At 36.6% G+C, this 27,958-nt stretch overlaps 1 protein-coding gene across 4 annotated transcripts; it reads left to right on the top strand.

Moving 5' to 3' along the window:
• Positions 1 to 690: 690 nt before the first annotated feature.
• Positions 691 to 26,629, top strand: ar (androgen receptor). 4 transcript variants are annotated; one of them, XM_067491733.1, is made up of 9 exons: positions 706 to 2,118; positions 8,790 to 8,941; positions 9,070 to 9,186; positions 17,233 to 17,520; positions 19,300 to 19,444; positions 21,985 to 22,115; positions 22,222 to 22,373; positions 22,781 to 22,846; positions 26,275 to 26,629. In XM_067491733.1, the coding sequence occupies exons 1-9, from the start codon at positions 1,070 to 1,072 to the stop codon at positions 26,299 to 26,301; spliced, it is 2,127 nt and encodes a 708-aa protein (XP_067347834.1). In that variant the 5' UTR covers positions 706 to 1,069; the 3' UTR covers positions 26,302 to 26,629. The 4 variants fall into 4 exon arrangements, 3 of the variants coding, with proteins under 3 accessions (XP_067347836.1, XP_067347834.1, XP_067347833.1); XR_010912081.1 differs by having other exon boundaries at positions 708 to 2,118; positions 22,781 to 26,033; positions 26,275 to 26,625; XM_067491732.1 differs by having other exon boundaries at positions 708 to 2,118; positions 22,781 to 26,622.
• Positions 26,630 to 27,958: the final 1,329 nt, after the last annotated feature.

Genomic DNA, 27,958 nt, shown 5'->3' with positions numbered 1-27,958 from the left:
AGACATTCCATAAAACATTACATTACACACAGACGCACATTACATAAAACAAATAACTAAACTGTCGACCCTTGGTTGGCTCATACACTCACAATTTCACATTATAAAACAGATTGTCAGGATGAGTTATGAAAAATAACATTGTGATTGAAAATGGGTGCTTCTGTCAAACATTTGTGAAATAAGTTAGGAAATATGTTGCACATTACTTCTTTTACTAGTATGCCTGTTTAAAATTTAACTTCACGAACTGTTCTTTTAAACCAATAATTTATTACAGTGAGTTCAAATGCCCGATAAAGTAAGTGGCTATTGAAATTCAATCTATACAAAGGATTTACAGCTGCAGAGGCATAAAAACAGTGATAATCAAAGAGGCAGCGTGTACTCGAGGTAAGAAGTCTGTGTTTGGTTATACTGACTGTGATTCTGATGACAGGCTTATAGCTACAACATCAGCAGCTATAACATTTCTGATTTAAAACCTCACTCCACTGGAAATGTTATCTGCACGCACAATATAAAAACACCTGTGGAAAGACTTTCTTAACTTATCCTATTAAAAAAATCACTAGCAACCGCTGTGAATAGGCTGGAAATAAGAAACAGGCTTGAGGAAATCGCCCAGCAAGCCCCAACAGGGGCAAATAGCCAGTCCATGAAAATGAGCAATGCAACACGCGCGCGCAAGCACATTTGGCCTGGATATTCATTTAAAAGCACCCCAGACTCAACTCCCAACTCCCCTTAAATGAGGGACACGTTAAACATCTGCCTTTCACCTCGAAAATGTTACATTTAGCAAAATTGCTCACTGAACGCATGGCTTTTATTTCAGTGGGAGAAAGTGTGACGTGTTACGTGTGACTGACACTCAAGTCCTCTTTAATCAAACCAAACTTGAACGCGTGCGTTCTCAGTTTAGGAGGAGTTTATTAGCCCTGCAGCCCAACCAGGACTTTCAGCGAAGCGCTTTTCGCGACAGTTGAGGGTGAATAGTATCTGGGACCAGTAGAGACCTTTGTCTTACGAAGTTCGGTTTCCTGGCCGAGTAAACACTTTATGGGAAATGAGCCAAACTAACAGTGAGTTACCTTGTACCGATATTTGGCCAGGGGAGGACAAAGTGAGGACAAGTGGCACTGTGAGTGCTCGCAGCATGACGCTAAAAAGAGAAGAAAGTCGCGTCTATTTCACCAAAACCTCTGGACACATTATTGCGCAGCCCTGTGCCATGGAAAAAGTCCGCAGTCAATTGGCTGCCGCTGCTGAGGAAGAGTTGTTAAACGCTGGCAACCGTGTGGGCGACAGTCCGTCTTTTTCTGCCTGCGCAATCTCCGAAACTGCTCGGGAGCTCTGCAAGGCTGTGTCCGTGTCCATGGGTCTGAACATGGAGTCCAGTGACATGAGCGACACGGACGCTGCTGTCCCGCCGTGTGCTGCAAATGTATTTGGTGCCGTGCCTGTGAACTGTCCTGGAGCCCAGCCTGCTGTCAGCGGGTACAGGTACCCCGACACAGACGAGCGCTTCGTGCACGGCCACAAGCAACAGGTGGAGGTGTGTAAAAGTTCAGACACACTGCTTCACCTCACCTCAACTCGGACACTGGCGGATGAGCAAAGCCTCGCTCTGTGCGAGGCTGACGCCATCGGTTTTAAAGGGACTGACAATCTGGACACTGTGCGCGCTGACTCTTGTCCTTATGCCTCGTCCGCACCAGACAACTTGGCACACTTCGGCCCGACGTCTTCAGAGAGGCCGTGTCGAGTCCACAAGCTGCCCGGTGAAGCGAAGGACTTCGGCGAAGTCATGGAGAATACGTTCGGTGGTTTTCAGCCGCCACACTACAGCGTCAAAGTCAAATCTGAGAAAAGTGAATCTGATTTTAATTACACCTCGAATGAGAAGTACAAGTCCCAGGTTTGTGGTTCGAGGCAGTGCATGAGTTCCCACCGCACAGGGCCCAGCAGCTCGTTCATATGTACTCCATATGACAGGAGCGTCTCGCGTCCTGAGCAGTGGTACCCCGACGGGATGCTGAGGCCGCCCTTTGCCAACTCCGGCTACAGGAAGCCTGAACTCGGCCAGTGGATGGATGTCACCTTCAACGACAGTAGGTAAGTAATAATAGAAATGATTGTATTTAGTTTTATTACAATAGCATTAGTTTACAGCATAATACTGAGTTGAATTAATCATTTTCAATGAAAAAAGCTTTTGGGGTATAATTTAAATGCAACACTTTACCTTTAATATGTGCTACTGCATCATATGAATATATTTTATTTACTACATCTTGTTGTCTGCCTAAATATTAGGCAGTATTGATATTAATACTGATAATACTACTAGCATCAATACTAATAATATTAGTATTGATGATTATGTGTGTTTTAGCCTTTTAATAAGAACAAACATATTATTGTTTGAATTAGAAACAAACTTAAGCTGATGAGTTCAAAAACACATTTTCTACTGAAGTGTTGAAATGATCCCACTGGGCCACTATTCATTGGGGGAAATTTAGCTGCAGCTGCATTTTTAAAAACATCTATGACATTCATCTATTTTAATGCCTGAGTAACCCAGAGTGGATCTTATTCTTCTTCTTCTTGTATTTAAAAACATTGCCAAGTTGTGAGCTGGAGTTCAATGGGATTACAGTGAAGGTATCCCTTGTTACAATGGATTCATTGATGAAATGAATTTCAATCATGGGTAAATTTACCGCACAAAATAAAAATGTATCAGTCATTGTTTATACTAACAATGTCACACTCAGGTTAAACCAAAGTGATTTTCCTCCATCTCTTGTCTTAGTCTTATTTGATTTATTTATGTGTTTATTCAATGCATTTCTTTCACACATTGTACTGTAGTTGCCTTCATTAACATGCCAACACAAAGTGCTGTTACGCAAAATTAGCAGACAAAATTAAATAGTTTCAAGTGACACATTTCAGAAAGTCTGCAAACAAATGTAATGATTGATAATATACACTGCAGAAAAAAAACACATAGAAGATTGTAGGAAAGTTACTTCAAGAACAATAAATGAAAGATACTAATAAATATCTTAAAAGAATTGCACAGTACCTTTGTTTTTATATTAAACATCATGTAGTACAAGATATGAAAGAGCCATGTCAGTGTGGAAGGTGTTATTTAAACTACCCTCACCAAAATAACTTTGATGAATTAAAAAATATATTGATCAGTAACATTATCACCTTCATAACAGAAAGATTTATTGCAGTAAAATTTGGATTAGACAGATTTAGTTGTAGGTGTTCCTGTTAATTGTAACTGTCTGTATTTAGTCATGCCCAGCACATTGTCTCTCCAGCTGGACAAGATGCCAAATGAGATCAGCTGAACACTGACACTGGCTATGAGCTTGTTGCAGATATCCAAGTATTTGCATATGGAGCACTGTGCTGAATTTGTAGTTATTTTGGTTTCTTCTCCATCACAGTATGCAATCAGTAAAGTGTTAGATTAGTCCCAACTTCATTATGAAGCATGACAATGAGCCCAAACATGCAGGAGGGGAAATACACAAATGACCAAGTCCAAGTTGGCTGGCCCAGTGTGCCTGCCAATCACTTTGAATGTGCACACACGACGAAGGAAGAATTGGTTCTGTTTGCTTGTTCTTCACTGCAATTAGTATGACGTTCATTGAAAAACAATTTATGATTTTTTAAATAAATGGCCTTGCTTTCAATGACTAAAATGTCTGTACAGGATGTTACCTGATAAGAAACAAATAAATGTTAGAGCAAATATAGACAATATAGAGACAGTGTCTCCATTACACAGAATGTAAAATGAATCAGTCGGTCGGGAAAGTGATCAAGCGAAATTGCAACATTTATACAAAATAACATTATAGTTTATTCTCCAAACCTTAGCAAGTAAGGTGTAAAAGAAACTATACGAAAGTGTGTTTTTCAGTTTCCGGCGAGTCTAGGCTCATGCAGGCTGATTTTATAATAGACCTCAAAGGAAAAGTAAAGGTGTATGCGCGTAGCTCAACTATAGAACATAAATTTAGTCCATTTACACAGACATAAACAGTTGTCTGAATCCTGCCACGTAGGTCTACTCCTTCATGAGTATCATGAAACATGAAAGCCACACTGCTCAATCCAGCCTTCCAAGCTCTTCCATGCTCTGCCCTGCCCTTAAGGAATTAGTTCTACAATAGAGAGGAATGCTACAAAACCAAAACGAAAATCAGTCAAGTAGAAATAATTCAATTTATCTGGCTGGTTAGAGGGTGCAGAATGTTCAAAAGTGTCAAAAAGCTCCCTCAATAAGTCCACTGTTTTCCAAGTTCTCTTTAATGATAATTGTGAAGAATGTTTCTACTTATAAAATATTCCCCAACTAGACTAGCATGTTTTTTTTTTTAACTGATCCTATGAACTCACGGGATAAGTCGAAGGACAAAAAATAAAGAAAAAAAAATCCTATCGCATTTACTCATTTAGTGGCAGTTAACCTAAACTTTTAGTTAGTCTTATTATGATGGTAGTATCTTTTCAAGAGAGAACTGCAGGAACCATCCATAGTCATAACCAAAAAAACAAAGGACACAAAATTAACACAAATTATTGTCTGCAGTAATTGGACTGTATTTTATCATCTGAACAAATTAAGTTTTTTGTTTTTTGCAGAATCGGTGTCAACATTTTCTGTATTCTGCCTGGGATATGGAAGATTTTTTTTATGCTCTCTACAAAAATACATAAGGAAGGGAAAATACTGGCTATACCCACCTGGCACCTGAGCTAGCAAACCTCAGAAATACTCAATTAGAAAGACCCACTGTCAGATTTCTAGGAATATCTAGTTCACGGTGTGATGATGAGAAGAGCAGGCCTCAAGTCACGAACCCAAAGTTCAATCATTAATCTAAGCAACCTGGGTAACTTACATTTAGTCAAAAAACAAATATCTGGTTATAAATGTGTACTGTTTAAGCTTACCAAAACATTATGCTCATCCAATTACTGCAATTAAACTAAGGTAATAGTACATACTTTAGTAGTGATCTTAAAACTACATTTGTATAATCTCTTGAATCTGATGTCCGGCTTGATAAAATTAACTCTGCATGCAACTAACGTCAACATGTCATTTTGCTGTGTGTGATTTCTCTGGGCTGGTGAATGACAGAGTACTGTCTGACACCAGTGTCATTGCTATTAGAGTTCAGTACATTAAGTTCCTGTGTACAGGGACTTGGTATAAAGGGACTTACTAAACCAAATACAGGAATTCAGAGGAAGCAGAAATCAGAACGGTTTTAAAATGAAGACTTGAAGGCTACAAAATGGATTTGAAGTAATCATTTTAGATACATGTGGAAAAGTCCCCCTAAAAGAACACCAAACCCTGCTGTAAACACAGTTTCTCTTTATTTTGCTATTGCTGCAATGATCCAATGATCTGCTGATCATATGCAACAAGCCGACCTCTGCTGAACTTTTCTTTTTCACCCAATTGCTACATTTCTTCTGCCACGGGTAAGCCTCTGCTGGTGAGTTAGCTCTTTAAAGGAGCCTTTCAGTGATGTGTCAAACATGCCATGTGCTGTATATGGATATTGTAGTTTCTGTTGGTCTAATTGTTTGCAATATTGAGGCAATATATTCACTATGAGTATTGTGCAATCTGAGACAACTTGAATGTGTTTCATGCCCTAAGATTTTGCCACACCAGGTAGTCACAGTTTACCTTAATTTGTGGAATTGTGAGTTACACTTCTGCTCATCACCTATTATGACCATCATCAAAATATTTTAATGAAATGTGTATTTTTTTTAATACAGTAAGTTTAAACAGCTTATATTGATGTAGTTGGTGTGGGCTGGGATTTTTTAAAATATTACTGCCACATAGACAGACAAGGTATAAATGAAATGGGTAAAAGTGAACTATGAGAGTGGGATCCATGCACTAACTGTATGTTGGCCTATAATGCCATGTTTAGCCAATTTATTAATTATAGTGTTGAAGGATGGTGTAAAAACAGTGTCCAGGCTCACGTAATTGCTTCAGCTTTACGGACGCGCGTTCCTTAAGAAAATGATACAGGGTGAAAAGAGGCTATTTAAAATTCAATATTTATCTGATTAACAATGACGCAGTTGGCACAGCATCATAGAAAAACTGTAATTGTGCACCACAGCAAGTACACATAGAACAACCTGAGGTGGAAATTATCATATTCCCCTGCTGCATTAATCAGGATGCACTGTGTATGGTCAATGGATTAAATTACATTTTACTGACCTTTATAGAACAATGACTGTGATTCAGTTTTTTATAAACAAAATGAATTTATCAAAACAGTAAGTTTATTCAAAAAGGTTGAATTACAGAAAATATATAACTTAAAAATCAAACTGTGCAGCATTAATAAATACACTGAATTTATTCATATAATTCTGTGCTCTGCATCTCATGCATTTATGTATATGAATGTAATACACTATTTCCTGTTGAAAAGTATACATGTGTACAGTATGTCTAGTGTCTCTAGTACTGAAAGTGTGTCACAGTCCTGCCCCTTGTTTAGCTTATGCTCCTTTCCCCCTATGCTCAACATTCATCTTTAGCATCCAATTTTTGCTTGCCTGGTCACACTGACTCTCTAGTCTACTTTTCTGCCTGGCCTGTCCGCCCATTCCTCTCACCTGCATTAATGAACACAATCACAGGCACTATTTATGCCCCCAGCCAGTGCTCCAAGTTTCACCTGAGTCTTTTTTCTTGTTTGTTCATTGAATCCACGTGTATGGACTTCGCCTGTTCTTGGATCTGTTCTTTTTGTCTATTGCTGGCCTGGTTTATCTGTTTCCCCACTGTTGCTTTGAACCCTCCTCCATGAGATTTGCTTGGAGCACTGGACTTAGCCCCACTCTGCTTTGTTTGCCTCCCCTTCTGCCCAGTAATAACTCACAGAGACACTCATTGGCAGATACTCTATTTTGCTCCAGTCTGCCATTTTATACCCAGCCACTCACCTGTACTGATTTATACAACTGCTTTACAATTATCTGTAGTTGGTGCCACTTTGCCCTGCATTTTTACATTTTCTTATTCTAAGACTCAGTTTAATTCTGGTGAACAACTTATTTTTCCAGCTGAAGCCTATACTTGCCTGTATACTTGTCTGTTTCTATTCCTGTTTTATGGAAGTATTACACATGTAATGGTAGTGTTTTCTTTTTTACATTACCAAATTGCCATAACAATTGAGTTAATGAATGTGAGTAAAATAGTTATTATCACGAGTTAATAAATCATCAAATAATAAATAATTATATATAGTAATAAAAGACAAACACTAAAATAAAAGACATTTGGTTATACAGTTATACATTTGTTGTTCAGTTAAGTGGTTTCATTGATGGATCATGAGAAAATGGCTTATTTTGACTGTCTTATTTTTATCTCTGGTAATTTTGTGTCAATTTTCCTTTTCTTTGTTGAATGTTCATCATCATTTTGTCTCTTTTTGGCCATGGTGGTCATTTTACATCTTTTAACTGTAATTAAAAACAAGTAATATTAACACTTACTTTGGTAATCCATCCATGGGTGGTTCATGATTTGATCTGGTGATTTTTCTGAAATGATTTGTTATTTGATGTGCTCTGTACCTGATCTGTCAATCAAACCTGTCCGTCTGCCATGACATACTGTAATTAGCTGCCTTAGAGTACATACTGTATCTACTGGAATCACTCCACTAAATAGAAGCGCAAAAGCTGAGTCATTACCTTGGCTTGTAATAAAGCTGTAAATCACATGTCCACTGTAATGTAAATTACCTAATGGGGTCCAACTACCAATGCTGTATTTTGTTACTAATGAATCCCAGGCTACATAAGAACTGTCTGTCACTACTCATTAGCTCAACTCTCCACATTTAAACCGCTTTTTATCTCAGCCCTGAGTGAACTTTCATCTAAATAAGCCTATAACAGACTTCATGGCTTATTAGTCATATGCATGAAATAAGTCTAAAACCGTAAACAGCCTTTGCATACAATACTTGAATACCTAAAAACTCCATACAGGATACAAGCACTTTTAAGAGTCACTCAGAAGAGTTCCTATGTCCCTTGTCACCTAGTTTAGGACAGAGTGGAGGTCCTTCAGTTAAGATTACCCTTTCACTGAACCTTGATGTCTAAGTTTCACGTCACTTGGGCAACGTTATGTCTAAGCCTTTTCCAATCTCTCTGTGCTCAAGGCTAAAGCTGGGCGTCACCAAACCCCCACCTCCTTGGCTACTGTATTTGTGCTAAAATCTTTCCCACACCATCCTCAGTCATCACACTATCTCTGACACACTGAGAGGCTGCAGCACAGTTCTGGGGAATGAATGGTTAACTACCTTGTGGTCACAGTTTGGACAGTATTCAACAACTGAATAGCAATTATGGTACTTATGGGTATAGGAGTTCAAGGCTAGGTGTTATTTGTGCTGAGATAGCTATTAGTTTAAAATCATGAAGTAGCTCAGAATACAACTGAAAACGAGGGAAATCTCCAAATACTGTTTTTTTAATGGACATCAACAACAGTTTCGAATAAAGTCAATCAAATTGTTTTTAACATTATGAACATCATGCTATACCATCGAATGCTATTAGAAATATGAGATTCTACTGTCCTCGACAGAAGATCGGTAGTTTGGGTTTATCATACATGAGGTTTCTGTTGCTGTTCGTTGTTTATAAAAGTCCTGTTCCGTGTGTGATTGCAGGTATGAAGCAGGCAGGGAGCACATGTTTCCCATGGAGTTCTTCTTTCCACCACAGAGGACATGCCTGATCTGTGCAGACGAGGCATCTGGCTGCCATTACGGTGCACTAACCTGTGGTAGTTGCAAGGTTTTCTTTAAAAGAGCTGCAGAAGGTGAGTGGAGAGAGGGAGCTTAGTTTGCCCCACCTGAACCCAGTTTTTTTTATCTTAAATGGTATAATGTGTGCATTGCTTCACATTTTCAATTATCCATGTAACCTCTGTTTTTTCTGTCCATATAGGCAAACAAAAATATCTGTGTGCGAGCAAAAATGACTGTACTATTGATAAGCTAAGAAGAAAGAATTGTCCATCTTGTCGGCTAAAGAAGTGTTTTGAAGCTGGAATGACTCTTGGAGGTAGGATGGATTCATGTACTAAGATCTGCTTTTGAAAGAATCAATAATAATCTAAGTGCTCCGTGAATATGCAATAATACATATACATTGGTGCCATATGAACTTGTATTAGTGTACAACATACTGTGTGAACAATGCTCTCCACATACAAAAGTGAAGTCCTAAAAGTGAAACTATTAATGGTTTTGCAAGACCAAGTACTTTATTCTGTCTACACTGCACATCTTAGCTGGCTCTTCCCAATTGTGGCATCATCACAATAGGGGATGTTACTGATAATCAAGCCCCTGACTGAGCTGCCATGCAATTTAGACCTATTCCATTCACTTCTCCTTACTGTCACCCAGACCTGTTCGTCATATTAGGCTGTAAAGATTGACATGTAGTGGACTAATTTTAGTCTTGTGTTCAATTTTCACTCTCTTCCATTTTCTCATTCTGTTAACAGTGAAAATTGTACTAGAAGCACAAAGCTGACATGAGACATGTGAATTAAAGCAGCAGACATCCTGGTAATTTTGCCACCAGTCACTGACAAACCCATTGAGGGAAGATGTGATCTAATGCCGTGATTGTCAGTAAAAAGGCACACATTTTCTAGTTGTGGCTAAAAAGAGCCTTTCACTTATGTTCTCATCATGGACATGTAATTCACTTGCAGCATTTGACTGCAAAATTTATGACAATAATTTGAAGCTTATTGAAGCTTCAATTTCTTTTAAGGCCAAAAAATTATACATTTGGTCTTATTATCCCTGAGGTCTTTTACTGAAAATGCTCCAATATAAAAGTTCTAATTTGATTAATATGATTTTGATTCATTTATTATTGAGTTGCAAATGTGTTGGCATATTATATTATAAGCCTTATATCATGAGCTCATATTATTAAGATCTATTTTATGTTTCACTTCTACTTTGGGTCTGAGGAGATGCAATGAAACCTCTGAATCTTTCTTTTGTTAAGTTTGGCATCTGTTCCAGATTAAAAAGTATTGTTATTAGAAAATACTCTCTGTAATTTCACTTAATGTCATGTCAGGAACATTAATTACATCCACAAACAGAAGCTGAACAGGGAGGTTACCTTTGCCAACCCAGGATAGCAGTCTCATTTTGAAGCAACCTGAAGAAAACTTACTACACATCTGCTTCTTTTTGCATGGAAATGGAAGTACAGCTTTTATCAATCTGTCCATCTTAACAAAAAACTTTAGAACCATGAAGTCTCCACTAAACTGTGCACTTTCAGATGCCAAATGTTACATTAGCTATCATTTCACAACCATATTGCATTTGCAAATTAGGTTTTATTCAAATATTTTAGTATGTGAATCATCATGAATTAATTTAGGATTACATGCAAGATCAATCATTAATTCATGCTGTAATACTAAGCAAAATACTAGGAATCTACAAGAATGAACAGCATATCATCCAATAATTCATTAATTAACTCTACAGCTTGATTAATGTCATGACCTATGAGCTATTAGTGATGTCCATGTCATCTTCACAGATAAATCCAAGCAATAGGGATGAGCTAAAACAATGAGTTCGGTTGCATTTCAAGCATTGCAATGACTAACTATGCATTAATTTATCAGGAATTCATCATGTCTGTCTAGCTGTGAAACAACAAGGACACAGTTCCACCTGCTCTCAGTATGAAGGAGTAAGGGCTCAAAATTAGGTCCCCTGTGAACTGTTGAACTGTCACTCTATGGCCTCTGGGGTAGTACTGTGTAATACAGCTCAGTCATAACAAGATAACAATGTGGTAATGCATTACAGAGGTAGGAAGAAGAAATGTGCCTGTAATCAGTTTCCTGATCCTCTAACTATTTAACATACTAGCAATTTTACAAAATACACATAGAGTAGGCTGCTGAAAAAAAGACCAATAAGAAGCAAAACATGTAGTAAAAAAGGTACAGTACCTTTTTTAGATGAAGAAACCTCTCATTCACTGAATGAGAATGTTATGTTCTTTTTTTTTTGCTGACTTTAAACTGACCAAGACCTGGCTGCATATTTGTGATCTTTCCTTTCATTTACATACAGCCAATGCGAATTAATATGTGTTTACTGTATCTGTGTTTAAGATCATATGTTAAATATCAAACAAAAGTTCAAATTTCAGCTTTTATTTTGTGGTATTTACATCTACATTAAACAGGAAAAACAGCACCTTTTCTGACACAACACCCAAATTCCAAGTGAGCCAAAGTATTGAAACAGATAGTTTTAAAGTAAATAAAGCTTAATGTTAAGTTGCATATAACTGCACCAAACCTGCAACTCACTGACATGACCAAGTTGTTAGTTTCTTATTTTGCACTGCTTTTCCAGATTTCAACTGGTGCCTCCTTAAGCAAACACAAATGATTTTGTCTTATCTTTCCATTAATTTTGCAGGGAACATGAAGTCTGGGTCTAGTAGACCTGGTGGTAATGTGGCTCTTATGCACTTTAGTTTACTATCCTGGCCGGGTGAATCCTGGCCTCCTTTGGTGCATTTAGTTCTTTCACATTCCTCAACTCTCCAATAAACAGAAACAACCTCATGTTGTGCCTAGTTTGTTATTGGGGCAGTAAATGCAGTACAATTACTGTCAAATTTGACTAGTATATTACATCTGGGGGCTTAAATACCTCCTCTGTTGTGCCAAAATACTTTGGGAACTTTTAGAATGAATCAGTGCTTTTATTTTACTCAAAATGCCTTTGGCCCTACACACAATAAAACCTATATGCTATATCTCATAACAAATTTAGGTTTCACAATAACTTTAAAAACATAGTCTGATCCTTTTCAGACCACATGAAACTTAATTCACCTCAATTTTTCAGTTATTATTAATCATTTATTATACCAGTTCTAATTAAAACTCTGTAAATTTTATCCGCCAAGCTTAAATCCACCCAATTTTACTAACTTGATTTATTATTAGAGACCTTTAATCAGTCTAACCCTTCTGGAAAGCGTGGATCCTCTCAGACAAATATAAAAGGCAAGCAGGAAGTATACTCCTTTGCTAAATTAGTCACCTGTAACATGAAAATAAAATGTCATCCAGCTGAGTGTAAATGAAAGAGCACAAATCTAACCGCTGAAAGAGCTGATACAATTTATTTGAAAAAACTGCCAAAAAACTTTAGCACTCTAATAGCACTCTAATATAATTTCAGAGACCTTTTATGAACTTGTTCAAAACTAATGATTATCTTATGATGTATCCAATAAACAGTTCCCTTTAAAAACTTTTTTTCTTTCAGAGGTATAATTAGATAAACTATATAAATTCCACCTTAGGCCCTTTACAAAAATTGGTTTTCATTTGGTCAATTCGTCTTATCCATCTTAATTCTGCTGGCCTGCGTCTGATACTGCTGATCATAATACTCACTTTGCTCAGTCATCATGTTGGAGTAGTTCAAAGCCTATTTCCCGGACAGGCAATTCTCAATCAATCAAACTTTATATTCGCATCAAAAACATTTTCCTGTGGTGTACCTCAAGGATCAATTTTTGGGCATCATTATTTTCAGCATTTGCTTCTCTTTTTTAAGAAGAGGATGTGGATCAAGAGGTGGAGCAGTTGCTGGCCAACTGTTGATTTGGTTATTTCATACCTAGTTACTCGCCTACACATGTCAAAGTGATCTTAGGCAAGGCCTTGAAATCCTAGTTGAGTAGTGTGTTGCATAACAGCTTTGCCATCAAATCATGCATGTGTGCGCATGTGTGTGTGTGTGTATTTTGTGTGTGTGCATGCATGTGTGTGTTTGTGTGTGTGTGTTTGTTTGTTTTTGTGTGTGTGCGTTTGTGTGTGTATTTTTGTGTGTGTGCATGCTTGTATTTGTGAGCTCGCAATTGTGTGTGTTTGTGTGCGTGCGTGTGTTTTTTTGTGTATGTGCGTGCATGTATTTGTGTGTGTGTGCATGCGTGCGTGTGGATTTTTGTGAGTGTGTGTTTTTGTGTGTATGTGCATGCATGTGTGTGTGGATTTTTTGAGGGTGTGCGTTTGCATGCATGTGTGTGAGTACAGTAAAAAAAAGAAGCAACCTTAAAAAACTGCGAATAAGGTTAGAAAATTGCTGTATAAGTGCAGACAATTTTAACATTTAACACCACTTTTTCCTGTGCAATTAGTAATCTCAGTGACTGCATTTGTGAGCATTTAAGTAACGAGGTTACTCACACACACAAGCTTTCTCAGGTAATTGGAGAACAAACCTAAGAACTTGTTACTGGAAATATACGTATACATACAGCATATCATTAGTCTGATCTCTCTGCTATCGCTTACTTATTTCAAATCATAGCTCAAAGATTTTATATATTGAAAAGGAAAAACCGACAAACTTTTTCTTTTGTTGTGTTTGTGTCGCTGCAGAGTCTTAGTTCCGGGGAAAAGAGGAAAAGAGAGGGGAGAGAGACACAGCTGATACACACTCTTTTAGTCTTCTCTGTTGGGGTGGGGTGACGCGTCAACTTAATCAAAGTAATTGAATCTGTAAATACGTCAACTTACAGAACACGTGTCGACACTTCGTAAATAGGAAGTAAGATGGCTGTATCTGGAATCTGGAATGTTGTATGCACTGCATGGGCCTGGTGAGTCTGCACAACTACCATTTACTTCAGCTGTAGCTCAGTTGGTAAGGCAGTTGTCCACGGACTACGGGCTATATGTCAAAGTGTCTCTGGGCAAGACACTGAACTCCTAACAGCCCATTCCCATCCCCAGCTGTGCAGCCCAGTAACAATTGGGGAGGGTTGCATCAGGAAGGGCATCCGGCGTAGAAACTGTGCCAAATCAAGATGCGGACAATGATCCGCTGTGGCGACCATGAATTCACGGGATAAGCCGAGTAAGGACAAAGAAATAAATAAGAAATAACACATTTACAGAGTGCCTGAAAACTATACATCAGGATTTAGTTACTCTGTGCCCTTGCACTCATCATAAAAGGTAAGATTTATCGTGTTACTACTGTTGTTGCTGTGGTTCTTTAATCTTAAATTGGAATCCTGAGTTGTTCTGCCTTTAACAAGGTAGTTTGTTGAGTTTTGTTCAGGATAGACCGGTGGAATTGTGAAATACTTCAGGGGATTATGTCTATGTTCTGCAGGTGACCCAGTGAATAATAATGGGTGGGCAAATAATCTATAGCTTAGTCATTTAATCGAAAACGAAAAAATAATGGTTAGGTGCAGCCCTACTTCTATGAGGCACTTTGGGTCAATTTAATAAAAAGTCAGATTTTGATTTAAAAATGACTTAGCCATCATCCTGTTAATGTAATGCCTAAAAAATCATTTCATTTCTATGGAGATGACAAATATGTTCATTTAACCAATCTGATTTCACCTGCATATCCTGGAAAGATGTTTTGTTCACTTTATGTCTTGCAAATTTCTTTAGCCTATGATTAAAAACAAAAATAAATAATTGTACAACAGAGGCCAACTACCAAAAAGGGGTGGGAAACTTGGTTTTATGCCATCTAAAATCAAACCTTGTTATTAATATGGGTGCAATTTTTCATTCAAATTTGAACGTTAAGAAACAAGTTAAAGAAGTTACTGAATTTTACGTTGATCAAGAGATCTCATAATTTAAGCCATTTGGCGTATGGACTATTGCAATTTTCTGCATATTCTTCTCAAGCAAAATTCATTAATAGAACATTTTATCCCAAAGGAGGTCTATCTCGCTCTTGTGATCTTACTTAGTTTACATTGGTGAGCTAATGTTGTCACGACATCAACAACCCAGACACCAAAGTGCCAGTAAATTGAAAATCTAAAAAAGGGACACATTACAAGAGGCCTTTCATGTAGGGAAAAAATAAAGTGCAAAATTCTTTTCTGTTTTTAGTTCAATCAAACTTAACCTGGGAACCCAGAATGATAGTTACAATAACGATCGCCATTATAATGACAATAAGAGTGGTATCTGCAGAGAAAGAAATGGACCAAAAATGTCTGTAATTTTCACATGTATAGTCAAGCATTGATGTGAAGAAAAACTGGCTTGTAATTGTTAAATCTGGAGCTTATTCACTGACGGTCAGTTTCAGATAAAAACAATTGGAATCTGTCTCCATAGCTTAAGGTCCTGGTTAACCTACAGTATACTGAGTCTTAATAGAGACAACATTTGACGTATTAAAGGTTCTTCTAAAGTAATGTGTGCACAACAAAGACCATGCTTGAATCCATCATTCGGATATCTTGTTTATATTGGCTTCCACTCAAGTATGTGGATGTTAAGGTTAACTCAACCCAACCTATTTACACTGTATTCTGCAAAGAGCAGATGCCTGCCTGCTCTTTGCAGAGGTTAACAGTTGAGAATCCAAGGAAGGAATTTTTAATTAACCATTTTCATTTGAAATATTTGTTATTGGATTAGAAATGATAATGTGACACTTGAAAATTATCCTTCTGATATAATCTGCAATTTTCTACTTCTAATAGAGACTTAAGTTGTATCTATAACTGGGAGTTAAATATTTATCAAACCGAACTGAAAAGCCAGGCTTTGATTTTAATGAGGCATTCTCTGCACAGAAGTTGCAATGGCACAAGCCACTTTTTATTTCAGTCAACATTAATAAAATTAAATGAAAAAATAAATCGTTACCTCATAATTTTATTATTTCTTTATTAATTAAAGCTGTAACAGAAAGAAATACATGATTAAATTATGTATTTTATAAATATATATATATATATATGTTTGCTGACCCCACCGCTACAATGTCTGCACTCAGCACATAGGTCACAGCAGCTGTCATTTTGAAATAACAGGCTGAGCTGAAGGTTAACGGTTCATAGCTCTATTGCATATGGAAAGAAAACTATGATAAAGTGAAAAAAAAAGGTTAGTGAGGGTGATAAACCTGCCTGATAAAGAACTAAATGTAGTTGCCAGCTGTGTGGAATAACATAATTGTAGTGTACTGTACATGCCAGTCTGCTGCACAAAATCAAAGCCCAAGCTCTAATTTACTGTAGCTTATAAGTGCAGATTGTCATGTGGAGCAGCTGCCTTCAAATTTTCAGCATTTTATGGGCAGGAAATTTTAGCTTTGTCATTGATTAAGGTGGTGGAGCAGGGTTTTGCAAAAGATTCAGTATTTGTTGTTTTTGGGATTTCATTATTTCCTTTTCTGATTTATAGGGCATTAGGAAACAAGCATAAAGCAAAACTGCATGGTTTACTGAGTTAGAACTTATCTTTAAAGAATTCTGCAAAGCCAAAGAAATAAAAAATAAAATCATTTATGCATCTTACGAACAAGTATTCGCATATGATGACCCCTGGGCTTTCCACCAGATGAGGCTCATCTGTTTGGAGAGTTTTCAAATGGAATATGATTAAATATAGTCAAAGCTATTAGTAAATCAGTAATTAAATATTGTTGAATAAAATCGATATTTCTTTTAAAAGGCCACATATAAACCACAGTTGCTGTATGAGACATATCTAAAAGATAATTTAGAAAGTAAAAATAACTCACTCTTAGCGTAGTCATTTTGCTTAAACTAGTTTCTTTTGGTTTTCAAAAGACAAAATTGTGAAATGATCATATCTGTTTATTCTACATATCATATTTAGTTATAATTGGTCTAACTGTGCAATAAAAGACATTTTGCCATGAATGGAAGTACAAATGCCCTTAAACACAGTTTACATATTGATACTCCACTCGCTCGCGAAAACAAGGACAATATTTAATGCTTTGGCCATTGGTAGCACTGCTACTGCTGATTTAACACATCCAACTGCACAGAACTAAGACTTCATTTTCATTATCTTCTGGATTAAATGTCTAAAAGATGATTAAATTTTGACTTGGAGCGCTCAGATATAAATTTAAGTGCCCAGTTCTCCATTAAGGAGGTATAAAGTATGCATACTTTGATTTGTAACTTTTGTTGATTTATAACTGGCTTTGTAACAAAATAACAGCTTAGATTGCAACCTTTTAACCAATTTACAGATGATTCATTTCTTGCCTTTGCTTGTAGCACGTAAACTAAAGAAGATTGGACAACAGAAAAACCCTGAGGAGGATCCTCCTCTAAAAGACCCAGTAGAGGCAGTCCCGATTATGCCGAATATCTCTCCTAAACCGAGCCTGAGCTTAAACTCACAGCTGGTCTTTCTCAACATCTTGGAGTCCATTGAGCCAGAGGTGGTGAATGCAGGACATGACTATGGCCAACCGGACTCGGCTGGCACCCTGCTCACGAGCCTCAACGAGCTGGGAGAGAGACAGCTGGTCAAAGTGGTGAAATGGGCAAAAGGATTGCCAGGTAGGACAACTGTTTTTTACGCTAATCACAGAGAGTGATTTCTTTCTTAAAGTTGCAGTTTGAGTTGAAATTTCCTTTTAGTTCGCTACCTGCTCCTGAGGGAAACTTTTGGCTTTTTGACAGCTAAATGCTTCACTGTGTTCACAATTTAGTATGTATGTAAGTCAGAAAGTAATTGTTTTTGATCCATATATCAGCTTTAAAAACAGTTTGGCCAAATGTCTTTTTTCAGGATAATAAATAATGAGTGTTGTTCCTTAGCTATATCGTACAGTATCTGTGACACAGTACAGTAAACTAGCTCTTTTGGACACTTTTTCCAGTGCAGCTTCTAATTCAAACTTCATTCATCTCTGGCTTTTCATCACATTGGTCAGATAAGACATTTTGGGAGCAAAATAAGGAAAAAGTATGATTATGCTCACAAACCTGAAAAAGATAGCAAGACATCCGTTCTTTGAATTTTAACCATTTATCTCAAAGTGGAAGTAGCTTCTATATAAGACGTACTAGGTAGTATTGCAAGTAAGAAGTATTATTCTTATCTTAGCAGTTTGAATGCATGCGTAGGGCTAGAATGTGCCAAAATTGACATTAAAACTGCAACATGTGGGTGTTACAATGTGTGCAGACCAACTCACCTGTCACCTGTTGGACGTGATGGTACGTGAGGACTTTGTATGGCACTAATTATTGTGGGGTTGTGTTTAAAAAGGAAAAGCTGACAAGACAGTAAGACAATTAGAGACTGACTTGTATTTCTACAAGGGAAATAGACATGATTGAATTGAAAAAGAAAACATTAAAAGTGATTAATAAAAGGCAAAAGACAACAAAACATTAACTTTTTAAAATACCTAAATGCATTTAAATTAATGTTTATAAAATTTTCCTCTCAGACAGGAATTCTGAGGTAGTCAAGCCAGACAAAAAGCCTATATTTGCTACTTTTATTGTGTTTTGTATTTCCAACTGAAACCATTTACAATGTATAAATCTCTAAAAGTTAGTGGCTCAGAATACATTAGTGTTATTCATGTTATTAATGTTAATATTATATTAAAAGTTTGATGGAGCTGTCAGGAAGGATGCATTAACAGTTGTTCTTCCAACAGTTTGTCGACATATATGTATTTGTTTTCACCAGATATTGTCGGTGTCAGAATTTCACAACAGCACCTCCTCTAGGATAAAATGTCCGACTCATTTGTATTGTATGTAGTGTGTTGGAGGAAAGGTGATGACCAGTGGGAGGCTGTTGGGGCTCATAAATATGTTGCATAAGTCTTTAACAAAGACTTATGCAACATAAAAGCACTATGCTTAAGATATGGAAACCACACAACAGTGCGCATAGCACAATATCTTACAGTAATACATCAGTGATTTATAGCACACTTGTCCAAATTTCTTTGCATCCAAATTCCATAACTTAGCATTCATAACCTGACAATAAACACAGATTTCATCAGATTACTACAGAACAAGTATTGTCCCAGTTAGCTGATCATTTGCAGCCTGCTTCCTGGTGACTCCAGCAAAGCTGGACACATTAGGCTGCTCTGCTAATGTAGTTAGCTAAGTTAGCTCATGTTAAATGGTGGTGATGACACCAACAGGGCTGACATCTATATATTAAAAGTAGTGGACCTATTATTTGAGAGTCAAAAAGTTTAAGGTGGAGTTTTATCCTAAAGGATGATGATGATGATGATGGTCACAAAGTAGAAAATATCTTATGCTGTGTCAAGTTTTATGACTCACAATCCTTGTCCTTAGGATTTAGAAACCTCCACGTGGACGACCAAATGACCGTCATTCAGCAGTCGTGGTTGAGTGTGATGGTGTTTGCGCTGGGATGGAGGTCCTATAAGAATGTCAGTGGAAGGATGCTTTACTTCGCTCCAGACCTTGTGTTTAATGAGTACGTACAGCTCTGAATAGAACCCCAATTATCTTCTCCAAAATGATTGTAAAGAGGATCAGGTTATTTTTAGAGGTGACCAATAATGTGTTTCTTATACTTAGAGATCAGCTCCAGTGAGTAATCTCCCAGACACAGTTTGTCTCATGTGTATTCCTCCTAAAGCAGAAGCACCAAGACATCTCTAGTATTTTATAAATACAAAGTAGAAATGGTTGCAGGTGTACCTGGACAATGTTCATCCAATTTCCTCATTTGGTGTTCTTTTCTAACTGTGAGATTAAAGTCAGGACGTTCATTTTCAGCATTGAAATCCTGGTGAGTGAAGCTGATTGAATATTAGAGTGGGTATAATGGTTACAATGCCTGAAATCTAATTTAGCTTAATCCAATCTTTAACGCTACACTGTAGGTATTATGCTTATCTAGATTCATTCAGATGCTTTGTCTTTGTTTCATTGTTTTCCATGTGCCGTGCTCATTTTTTATCTACAGTAACCAAATATGAGTGCACGAATCTTGCCATGGTTGCCACATAGTTTCATGTTGCTAACAAACTGTAAGAGCAACATCATCTGTTCATGCTGCATTTGATTGTAATGGTTTCAATTATGCAAAAATCCTATAGATCTTAAAATGATCTTCATCATAAACTGTTTAGGAATATTTGAGGCTTTTCTTAAAACCCTTTTGACCGTATTGTGCTTATATGCACATTACAAGGTCAGTAAACAGAGACAGCTCTGGACACAATTTTCCATATTGTTTACATCCATCCCACAGCCTGCTATCCTTGTGTCTACATTACAAACATGCTTCATGGTTTTATTCAACCTTGACAAATCGTAAATGAAAACGCTTTGGCAGTCAAAATGGACATACTCTAAATACGTTATATGCAAGGTCCTTGAGATATGCGTGAAGACATTCACCACAGTATATAAGAGATGCTTTGAGCTGTAACAACCTCACTAACAACTGTTAAAGGGTTAAGTGCAAATTAATACGTGTGATTGTTTTTTATTATTACCAATGTAAATGTTGGTTTTTACTCAGTTTTACATTCAGTAGAAGACATCCCTCCGCTGTGGTTTAGCAAGGAGATTCATCCAGAGAAAACAAAAAGGCATTGTAGGTTTTAAAGTTTCTTATATCTCAGTTGAACTTTGCTGTGCATTTTGTTCCCCATTTGTAACAACATAATTAAATTCTGGGTGAAATTCAAATAGTGTATGTTCAGTGTCACGTCTGCACCCTTGAGTAGCTGAGCTGAACAGCTTTGCTTTCTTTAACGAACCCCTGCATTGTTTCCTTGAGCACTGGTCAACAAACTTAATAGGTAAACTACACCATCAAAGCCATATGATGTCACTAATGACATCATCAGTACACAAATACATCAAAAACACACATTACATAAATTACATTACACACAGACACATATTACATAAAACAAATAACTAAACTGTGGACCCTTGATTTGCTCATACATTCAGAAATAGTCAATATTATATTAAGACTTATAGAATCCTAATACGTTCCTTTTTCTGGTTCAGGAAAAATGTAAATCAGATTAAATCAGAGCAAAACGTGTGGTTAAACATTTAAAGAAGAGGTTTAAAAATAATCTTATACCATAATCGTAGTGTCATATTACATGAACAAAGCCATAACCCATTCACACCTGGCTTCATGCAGTAATCAGTAAGCAGACTGGTTTAATTTGTAGACTCCGATAATATATTTATTAGATTATGTTTATACTAACACTTTTTAATTGAGTGGATCTCTAAAGTGAGTAGTGTTTCTTAACCTACTTACATCACAGTAAGTATATACAGTAGTAAGCCTTTTTTAGTTAGTATCTATCTAACAATAACAAACAGGTGATGTTTTTTAATGCGGTTAGTGCACATTATACATTTCCACAGCGGCATATCTGAAACAGCATTCATTTCCACAGAGACTGAGGTCAAGTCTGTTTACCTCTATTTCTTATCTCTACCTTAAAACTTGAGCTACTTACTGTGGTCTGAAATTGGACACATATCAAACGAATGTATTAAATATGCTTTATTTCAATTTATCTTCACAGCATGAGAATGTGATACAAACTGTCTTTTTCCTGATTTTTTAAAAGATAGAATGACTTCATTCTATTCTTCAGTCTCCCACTCTTGTTCTACCATTCGTGTTAGAATAATGGAAGATAGTTCTGGTACGATTAACAGGAAATATCCAGTGGCCTCCTGTGATGAACTTTGAACCAATCATAAATGAGGCTAATCTTTTATTTCAACCGAGATTTGTGTATTTTAACATCTTACTCCAAATGTCAAAGATCCCACCGGAAAAATATGCATTCTTACAAAGGTAGCTCACAGAATTGGAACTAACCACTTTTATACTTTTCTCTTGTGCACTTATTCATCACACAATAAATGATCAGTATGCTGTAGAAAGGAAATTTACCCTCTGACTCTTGTGATTTGAGCAGTACCATTCTTTCCTATCTCATCATGACCTTTTTAAATCTGCAGACATCGGATGCACGTTTCTACCATGTATGAGCACTGCATACGCATGAGACATCTTTCACAGGAGTTCATGCTTCTGCAGATCACCCAGGAAGAGTTTCTCTGCATGAAGGCCCTGCTCCTCTTCAGCATTAGTAAGTACATCCCTGTGTGCATTGAGCACTTTTGTGAGACTGCAGTAGGGAGAACAAAATCATAAAGTTAATTACCAAACATGTGGTCAAAACTGTTTTTCACCAGTTCCAGTTGAGGGTCTGAAGAGTCAGAAATACTTTGATGAGTTGCGTCTCACCTACATCAACGAACTTGATCGTCTTATCAACTATCGGATGATGACTGATTGTTCTCAGAGGTTTTACCAGCTCACCCGACTCCTGGACTCGCTCCAGATGGTGAGATACTCTGCTATTTACAATTTCAGGTTAATTGTGCAAGTGTATTCTTTTCCCATGTCAGAACATGTGGCTGCATTTTACTAAATGACACAATCAGAGTAGATCATATAAATCAAAAGTTGTAGTTCTAATTAGCCAACAACATTTATAGTTGAAGCATGCAATTAAAACCATGGGGATGCTGTATTTTTTTTAATAATGCATGGTTAACTGCTGCATTCCTGCCAGTGCAAACAGAAAGTTAAAGGTCTGAAAAATCTAATAACTGGGTTGAAAACGACCTACTGGATGAGTTTACTATAATTCACAGCTTGCCAATCTGAATGTTTCCTGAGTAATTATCAAAACACTAGTAAAATCTATCCTAATGATGTCATCTCTGTATATATTTCTTTCTCTTTCAGATGGTAAAGAAGCTACATCAGTTTACATTTGATCTGTTTGTCCAGGCTCAGTCACTCCCTACCAAGGTCAGCTTCCCAGAGATGATTGGAGAAATAATCTCAGTACATGTACCAAGGATCTTGGCAGGATTGGCAAAACCAATCTTGTTCCATGAGTAGAACCTTTTTTTAATCAGACAATGACTCATCTTTGTATCCTCCATAAACTTTAAGGCAGGCTTTGAACTGTTTCCCTACATTTTTTACCTAAGATCCTGTAATCATTATTTTATTGCTCAAGTTTGTTTTTTTTTGCCATAATTGAGGTTTGTTTGTTCAGAACTGTCATCTGTTAACAGCTTTGCTATTTCTAATTAGGGAGTTTGTGGTTTCAGCAGGAGCAGAGATCCTTCTCTAAACAGAGAAAGTTTGTAAATCAGGGGTCACCAACAATGGTGCCCGTGGGCAGGTAGCCCGCAAAGACCACATGAGTAGCCCACGGTCCAGTTCTAAAAAATAGCTCACCATAGCGGCACTTACCAGTGAGCTGCATCAAATTTTTTGTTGCTATTCTTTTTTAAATCACATTTGATAGTTTTTGTGAGAAATCATTAACATGATCTGTGTCTTCACATAGATGAATATGATTAATTTAATTATTAATAATACCATATAATAACTGTAAATTGAGCAAATTTGTTATTTCAAAAGTGCGTATTAAACTGGTAGTACTTCGTATTATAATTGGTACCCAAGAAGTAGCTCTCAGTTTCAAAAAGGTTGGTGACCCCTGCTGTTAAAAGGTTAAAAACATTCTGTTTGCATTTTACCCTTACATGACATAGTACATGAGGTACACTAAAAACAAGAGATATGATAATGACAATTGGATGACAGACATAAACATTTTCCAAAATGTGTTTTATAATCTGAAAAATAATCGCATCCTTCTGGATGCAACGTTTTACGCTTCTGCTTGTGAAATGAGGAAGAATAGATACAACATGGAAAGCATTTTATAAGAAATATATAGGTTTTTAGTCCCATTTTTTAACTTTTACACATTTTTTGAAACATAACAAATCCTGAAATCCTGGGGTTATTTTAGATGTGTCAATACTGTGTTTAAAACTTCTTGACTACTTTACTGTGACAATCAAAGGAGTATTTTCCTGCCATATTAAAATACAATAGTAGTTTTAGTGCTGCAGGTGGGCAATAAAGGATAAAACCTGTATATGTTCAGAAACATGATGAGTCCGAGTTATTAACACTGAAATCCAAAAATGCAGAGTAGTAATTAATTGCATTGTTGTTACAACTACATACAGCCTCACTTGCTTGTCGAAAACAAAAGTTGCAAAATATGTCCTCCCATTTTAATCTACTGTTTCTCTAGGTCATCAGAAAGTGCATCAGACAGCAGCTGAGGGCAGCTATAGCTCATTTGTTTTTCACTGTTTGACTATTATGATTATAAAATATATGTTCATCCAGTATTCACTTAAAATGATTGAAGCAAAAACACTATAAATTCAGAGACTGATTGAGCTTAAAGCAAACAAGATAACAAGTCATGTTAGGTTGCAGAAAAGATGTTGTGTTTGGTAGCAGCCGTACAACTAAAACCTCAACTGTGTATTTTTAAGCATATTTCAGAATATTTCACGCTTTGCTTGTGTCTACTTATGTTATTTTTTACAGTGAAGGTAAGGCATAGTGTAAAATTTCCGCTGGTTTTATTAGTATTATTTTCAGTTACACTTTTTTTTATTTTAAACATAATTCACATACGTCAAAACAAAAAGAGCCTTGGCAACATACGTACATGCTAAGGTAGTTAGTCTTCACATGTTACATATTCTGTTTTCGACTGAGACAAAATGTCCACAACACTCACACTCTGTACTTTAACGCTTTTCTCGTCATGTTGGCAAATGTGTACGTGTAATTGTTTTCTTGATGTTACAAATTATAAATCATTGACATAAAAAATGCAGAAAATAAACAAGTTAAAGCGGGTTCTTGGCATCGATTAAAGTTGTTAAGAAGTTCCGATACTTCATTTCTCCCTGACACAGCTTTAAAATCAATTAAGAGCCATTCCTAAAATATTAATATAACTTTTATAATCCAATCTAAAGGTGAGATCAATAACTTTTTAGGAATAGAATAAGCCACTGAATATGTGTAAATATGTAGTTCTATGACTAATTACATATTTGAAACAAATCAGTAAACTAAAAATACACTAGTGGAATATAGTAATCATAGACTCATGAGTACTTAAGCAAATATGTTGAAAAGTATTACCAATAATTCTTGAGATGAAAACAATTATTACCACAATCATAAACCACACAGTGTAAAAAAAAAAGGCATAGTTGTACACACTGTACATCTACACTAAATGTGACTGAACACCAACTGAAAGTGTATTAATAAATAAACAAGGTACCATAGCAGATAAAACTTCTCTCAACCCAGCAGCTCCATGTTTATTCAAACCCAACAAACTTCAATTTAGCCTTTGTGGCTTATTCTGCAGCATTCAGTAATTTTCAAGTTTTTCTTAACTCTGTAAATTGACTTGGTAAACATTTCTTTTAGAAGCTTGTAGATGCATGCATGATGAGTTTGTATAACTGCATGTGCAAGTTTTATATTTGTGGAGAGTAAGTAATGCATGGACATTCATGTATCCCTTCAATTGTTTATTGTTCAAAGCATGGGGCATCTAGCAGAAGGCGTGATAATCTTTTGTTTTTCAGTGTCCAGCCATAACTGACACTTTCCCGGTTTTTTGTAACTAATAAATGCCTTTGTGTTGTCATCCTGTATGTATTTGTATACAATATTTGCAGTGGAAAAGGAACAAGGGAGACGATCCATAAGCTATAGAAAAGTACAGGTGATCCATGAAAATGGCCCGAACAAAATTATGGGTCAGACAGTTAAAGCTCTCATTTGAGAAGCAGCTGCTCAGTCTAAATGTGTCTAATTGTGTCCCGAATAATATTGTACTTTTCGTGTGCAAAAACTGTTAACAGAAAGACGATTGTGCAAAAGCAGCAACATTATTTGGAATTTCTTGCATTTTTAAAAAACTTGGAAGTATATTTCCTGAATGCATTATATCGAAAGAATTTTGTTACTATTTAGCCTTGTTCTGAATAATGTTTGTTTTTTAATACTGCTCTAGATTTATAATACACTACACAGGGAGAATCTGAAGCCATTACTAATGCCAGTGGATCACATGACCTGTTTCAAGGTGCCCCTGTAATTTTAATACTAATGATTTAATCACAGTAGGTTACAGTGTTTGTATGATGTCAATGAACAATAGCTCATATGTGCCCAGTGTACTGCATATTAACTTGGGTCTTTGTACATGCTACAGTAACTATATGTTGATTAGTTGATTTGTTTAATAGCTGTTTTGGTGTCTGAATGTTTGACTTTTGAGGTCTATTGTATGATTCATACCTCTTTGACCTTATGTGTGTTTTTAGGTATACGCTGAACTGCCACAACATTAATACCAACTGGCGGTTTTATGCTGTGGGTCAGCCTTAAAACCACCAGTCGATCAAGGCCAAGAGTAAAATTTTTCTATGGTGATCTTTGTCCACCACAACATTAAAACCACTTGTATAAATGTTGGGGCTGATTCATGGATGTGCTTTTCAAAGGTGTTTCATTTTTAAAAAACAATTAAAATCATTTTGACTCAGACAATGGGAGAAGTTTGTTTGTGCAAATGTACACACAATGTGAAATGGTGAATTTCCAATAGGTTTAATAGTTTATGCTCTAACTTACACAAAGCAACACAAATTAACAGACACTAACACTTAGCCCTCTCCAATGTCTTCTACTTCTCAACAAGCCCTCTGTCTCGTCCTAAAACAACACATTAAGAAATGAATCACAAAAGACAATTAGTAACCCTGGTGCCATTAATGTAAAAACTGAAAAGCAATTTAACAAGTATCAGGTAGCACTTTATTGAAGTAGTGGAATGTATTAGCACTAAACATGTTTTAGTCAGCTTAGCCTCACAGTATGCTTGCTCCATTCTTTTATACTTGTAAGTGGGCTCTTAGACCTGGCTGCATATTAATTAGCTATAGCTCAAGGTCATAATGGCATAAAACCAGCAAGGGGATTCCCACAGACCTCTGATATGGACCAATTGTTCACCACTGCTGAGGCAAGCATGGTAGTTGTGAGAAATTGTCAGTGGAATGAGAAGGGCAGAAGCAAGGAGGGATGGCTCAGGCTGGCAGGCTAAGATTGGAATGTGGCAGGAGGAGTAGATGGCAAAATACACTATTCAAGTACAAGCAGAACTGTACTGCAGATAACCAGAAGTGCTTTTTTTAAGAAGCATTTTGTTAATCTTTTGCATATGAAATGTTTTAGGTAGGAAAGTTTTCAGCATAAATATGGTATTTCCTGTTGGGCAGGATATTTGGATGGAAGTAAGTAAACCTCGTGGAGCCACATGATCATTTATGCTGCTCATACAATTATGACTAGTCATAGCCAGAGGCCTCTCTGAGGTTTATGAAATATTCAAAATCACATTCGATAGACAGGAGGGAAATTCATTGCACTTGGGAAGATGAAAAATTTAAAAATGTTAAAAAACATTATTTGTAGACATGCTGGCATTGCTCTAGGGATGGCAATGTTTGTCAGTTGATCCACAACTGTGGTCCAGGCTGAAATATCTCAACAATTATGAGTATTATCATGAAATTCTGCAGCGATATTGACAATCTCCAGAGAAAGAAACCCTGACTTTTTCATTTACAATAAATGTCCCAGCAGTTGGCTGGGTTGGTGGGAATCAGGTACACACATTCATGTTCCTCTTGGGACAAATTCTAATAACTTATCATCTCATTCAGTCCATTTGTGTAGCTGTACATTTTGTTTCATGCTAATCTTAACATGCTAAATTAACGCAGCAGACATTAAACACATAAAAGCAGCAGCAGTATTGTGAGGATGCTAGCAGTGCCCTTTACAGACTCACAGAGCTGGGATCGCACAGGATTACATGTTAGGCTGTTTTTTAGAAGCTTCTGAATAGAGAAGTTTTAACTTGCACAAATATACAATTTTCTTACTAGTTGTGGAATCGCAAATTCTGATAATCACAAGTGTGAAGACCCATTTATTGTTACA

The sequence above is a fragment of the Channa argus genome, chromosome 22 (assembly GCF_033026475.1).
Source record: "Channa argus isolate prfri chromosome 22, Channa argus male v1.0, whole genome shotgun sequence".
Taxonomy (NCBI): domain Eukaryota; kingdom Metazoa; phylum Chordata; class Actinopteri; order Anabantiformes; family Channidae; genus Channa; species Channa argus.
Note: the sequence above shows the minus strand (reverse complement) of the source record. Positions and strands in the feature narration are given on the sequence as shown.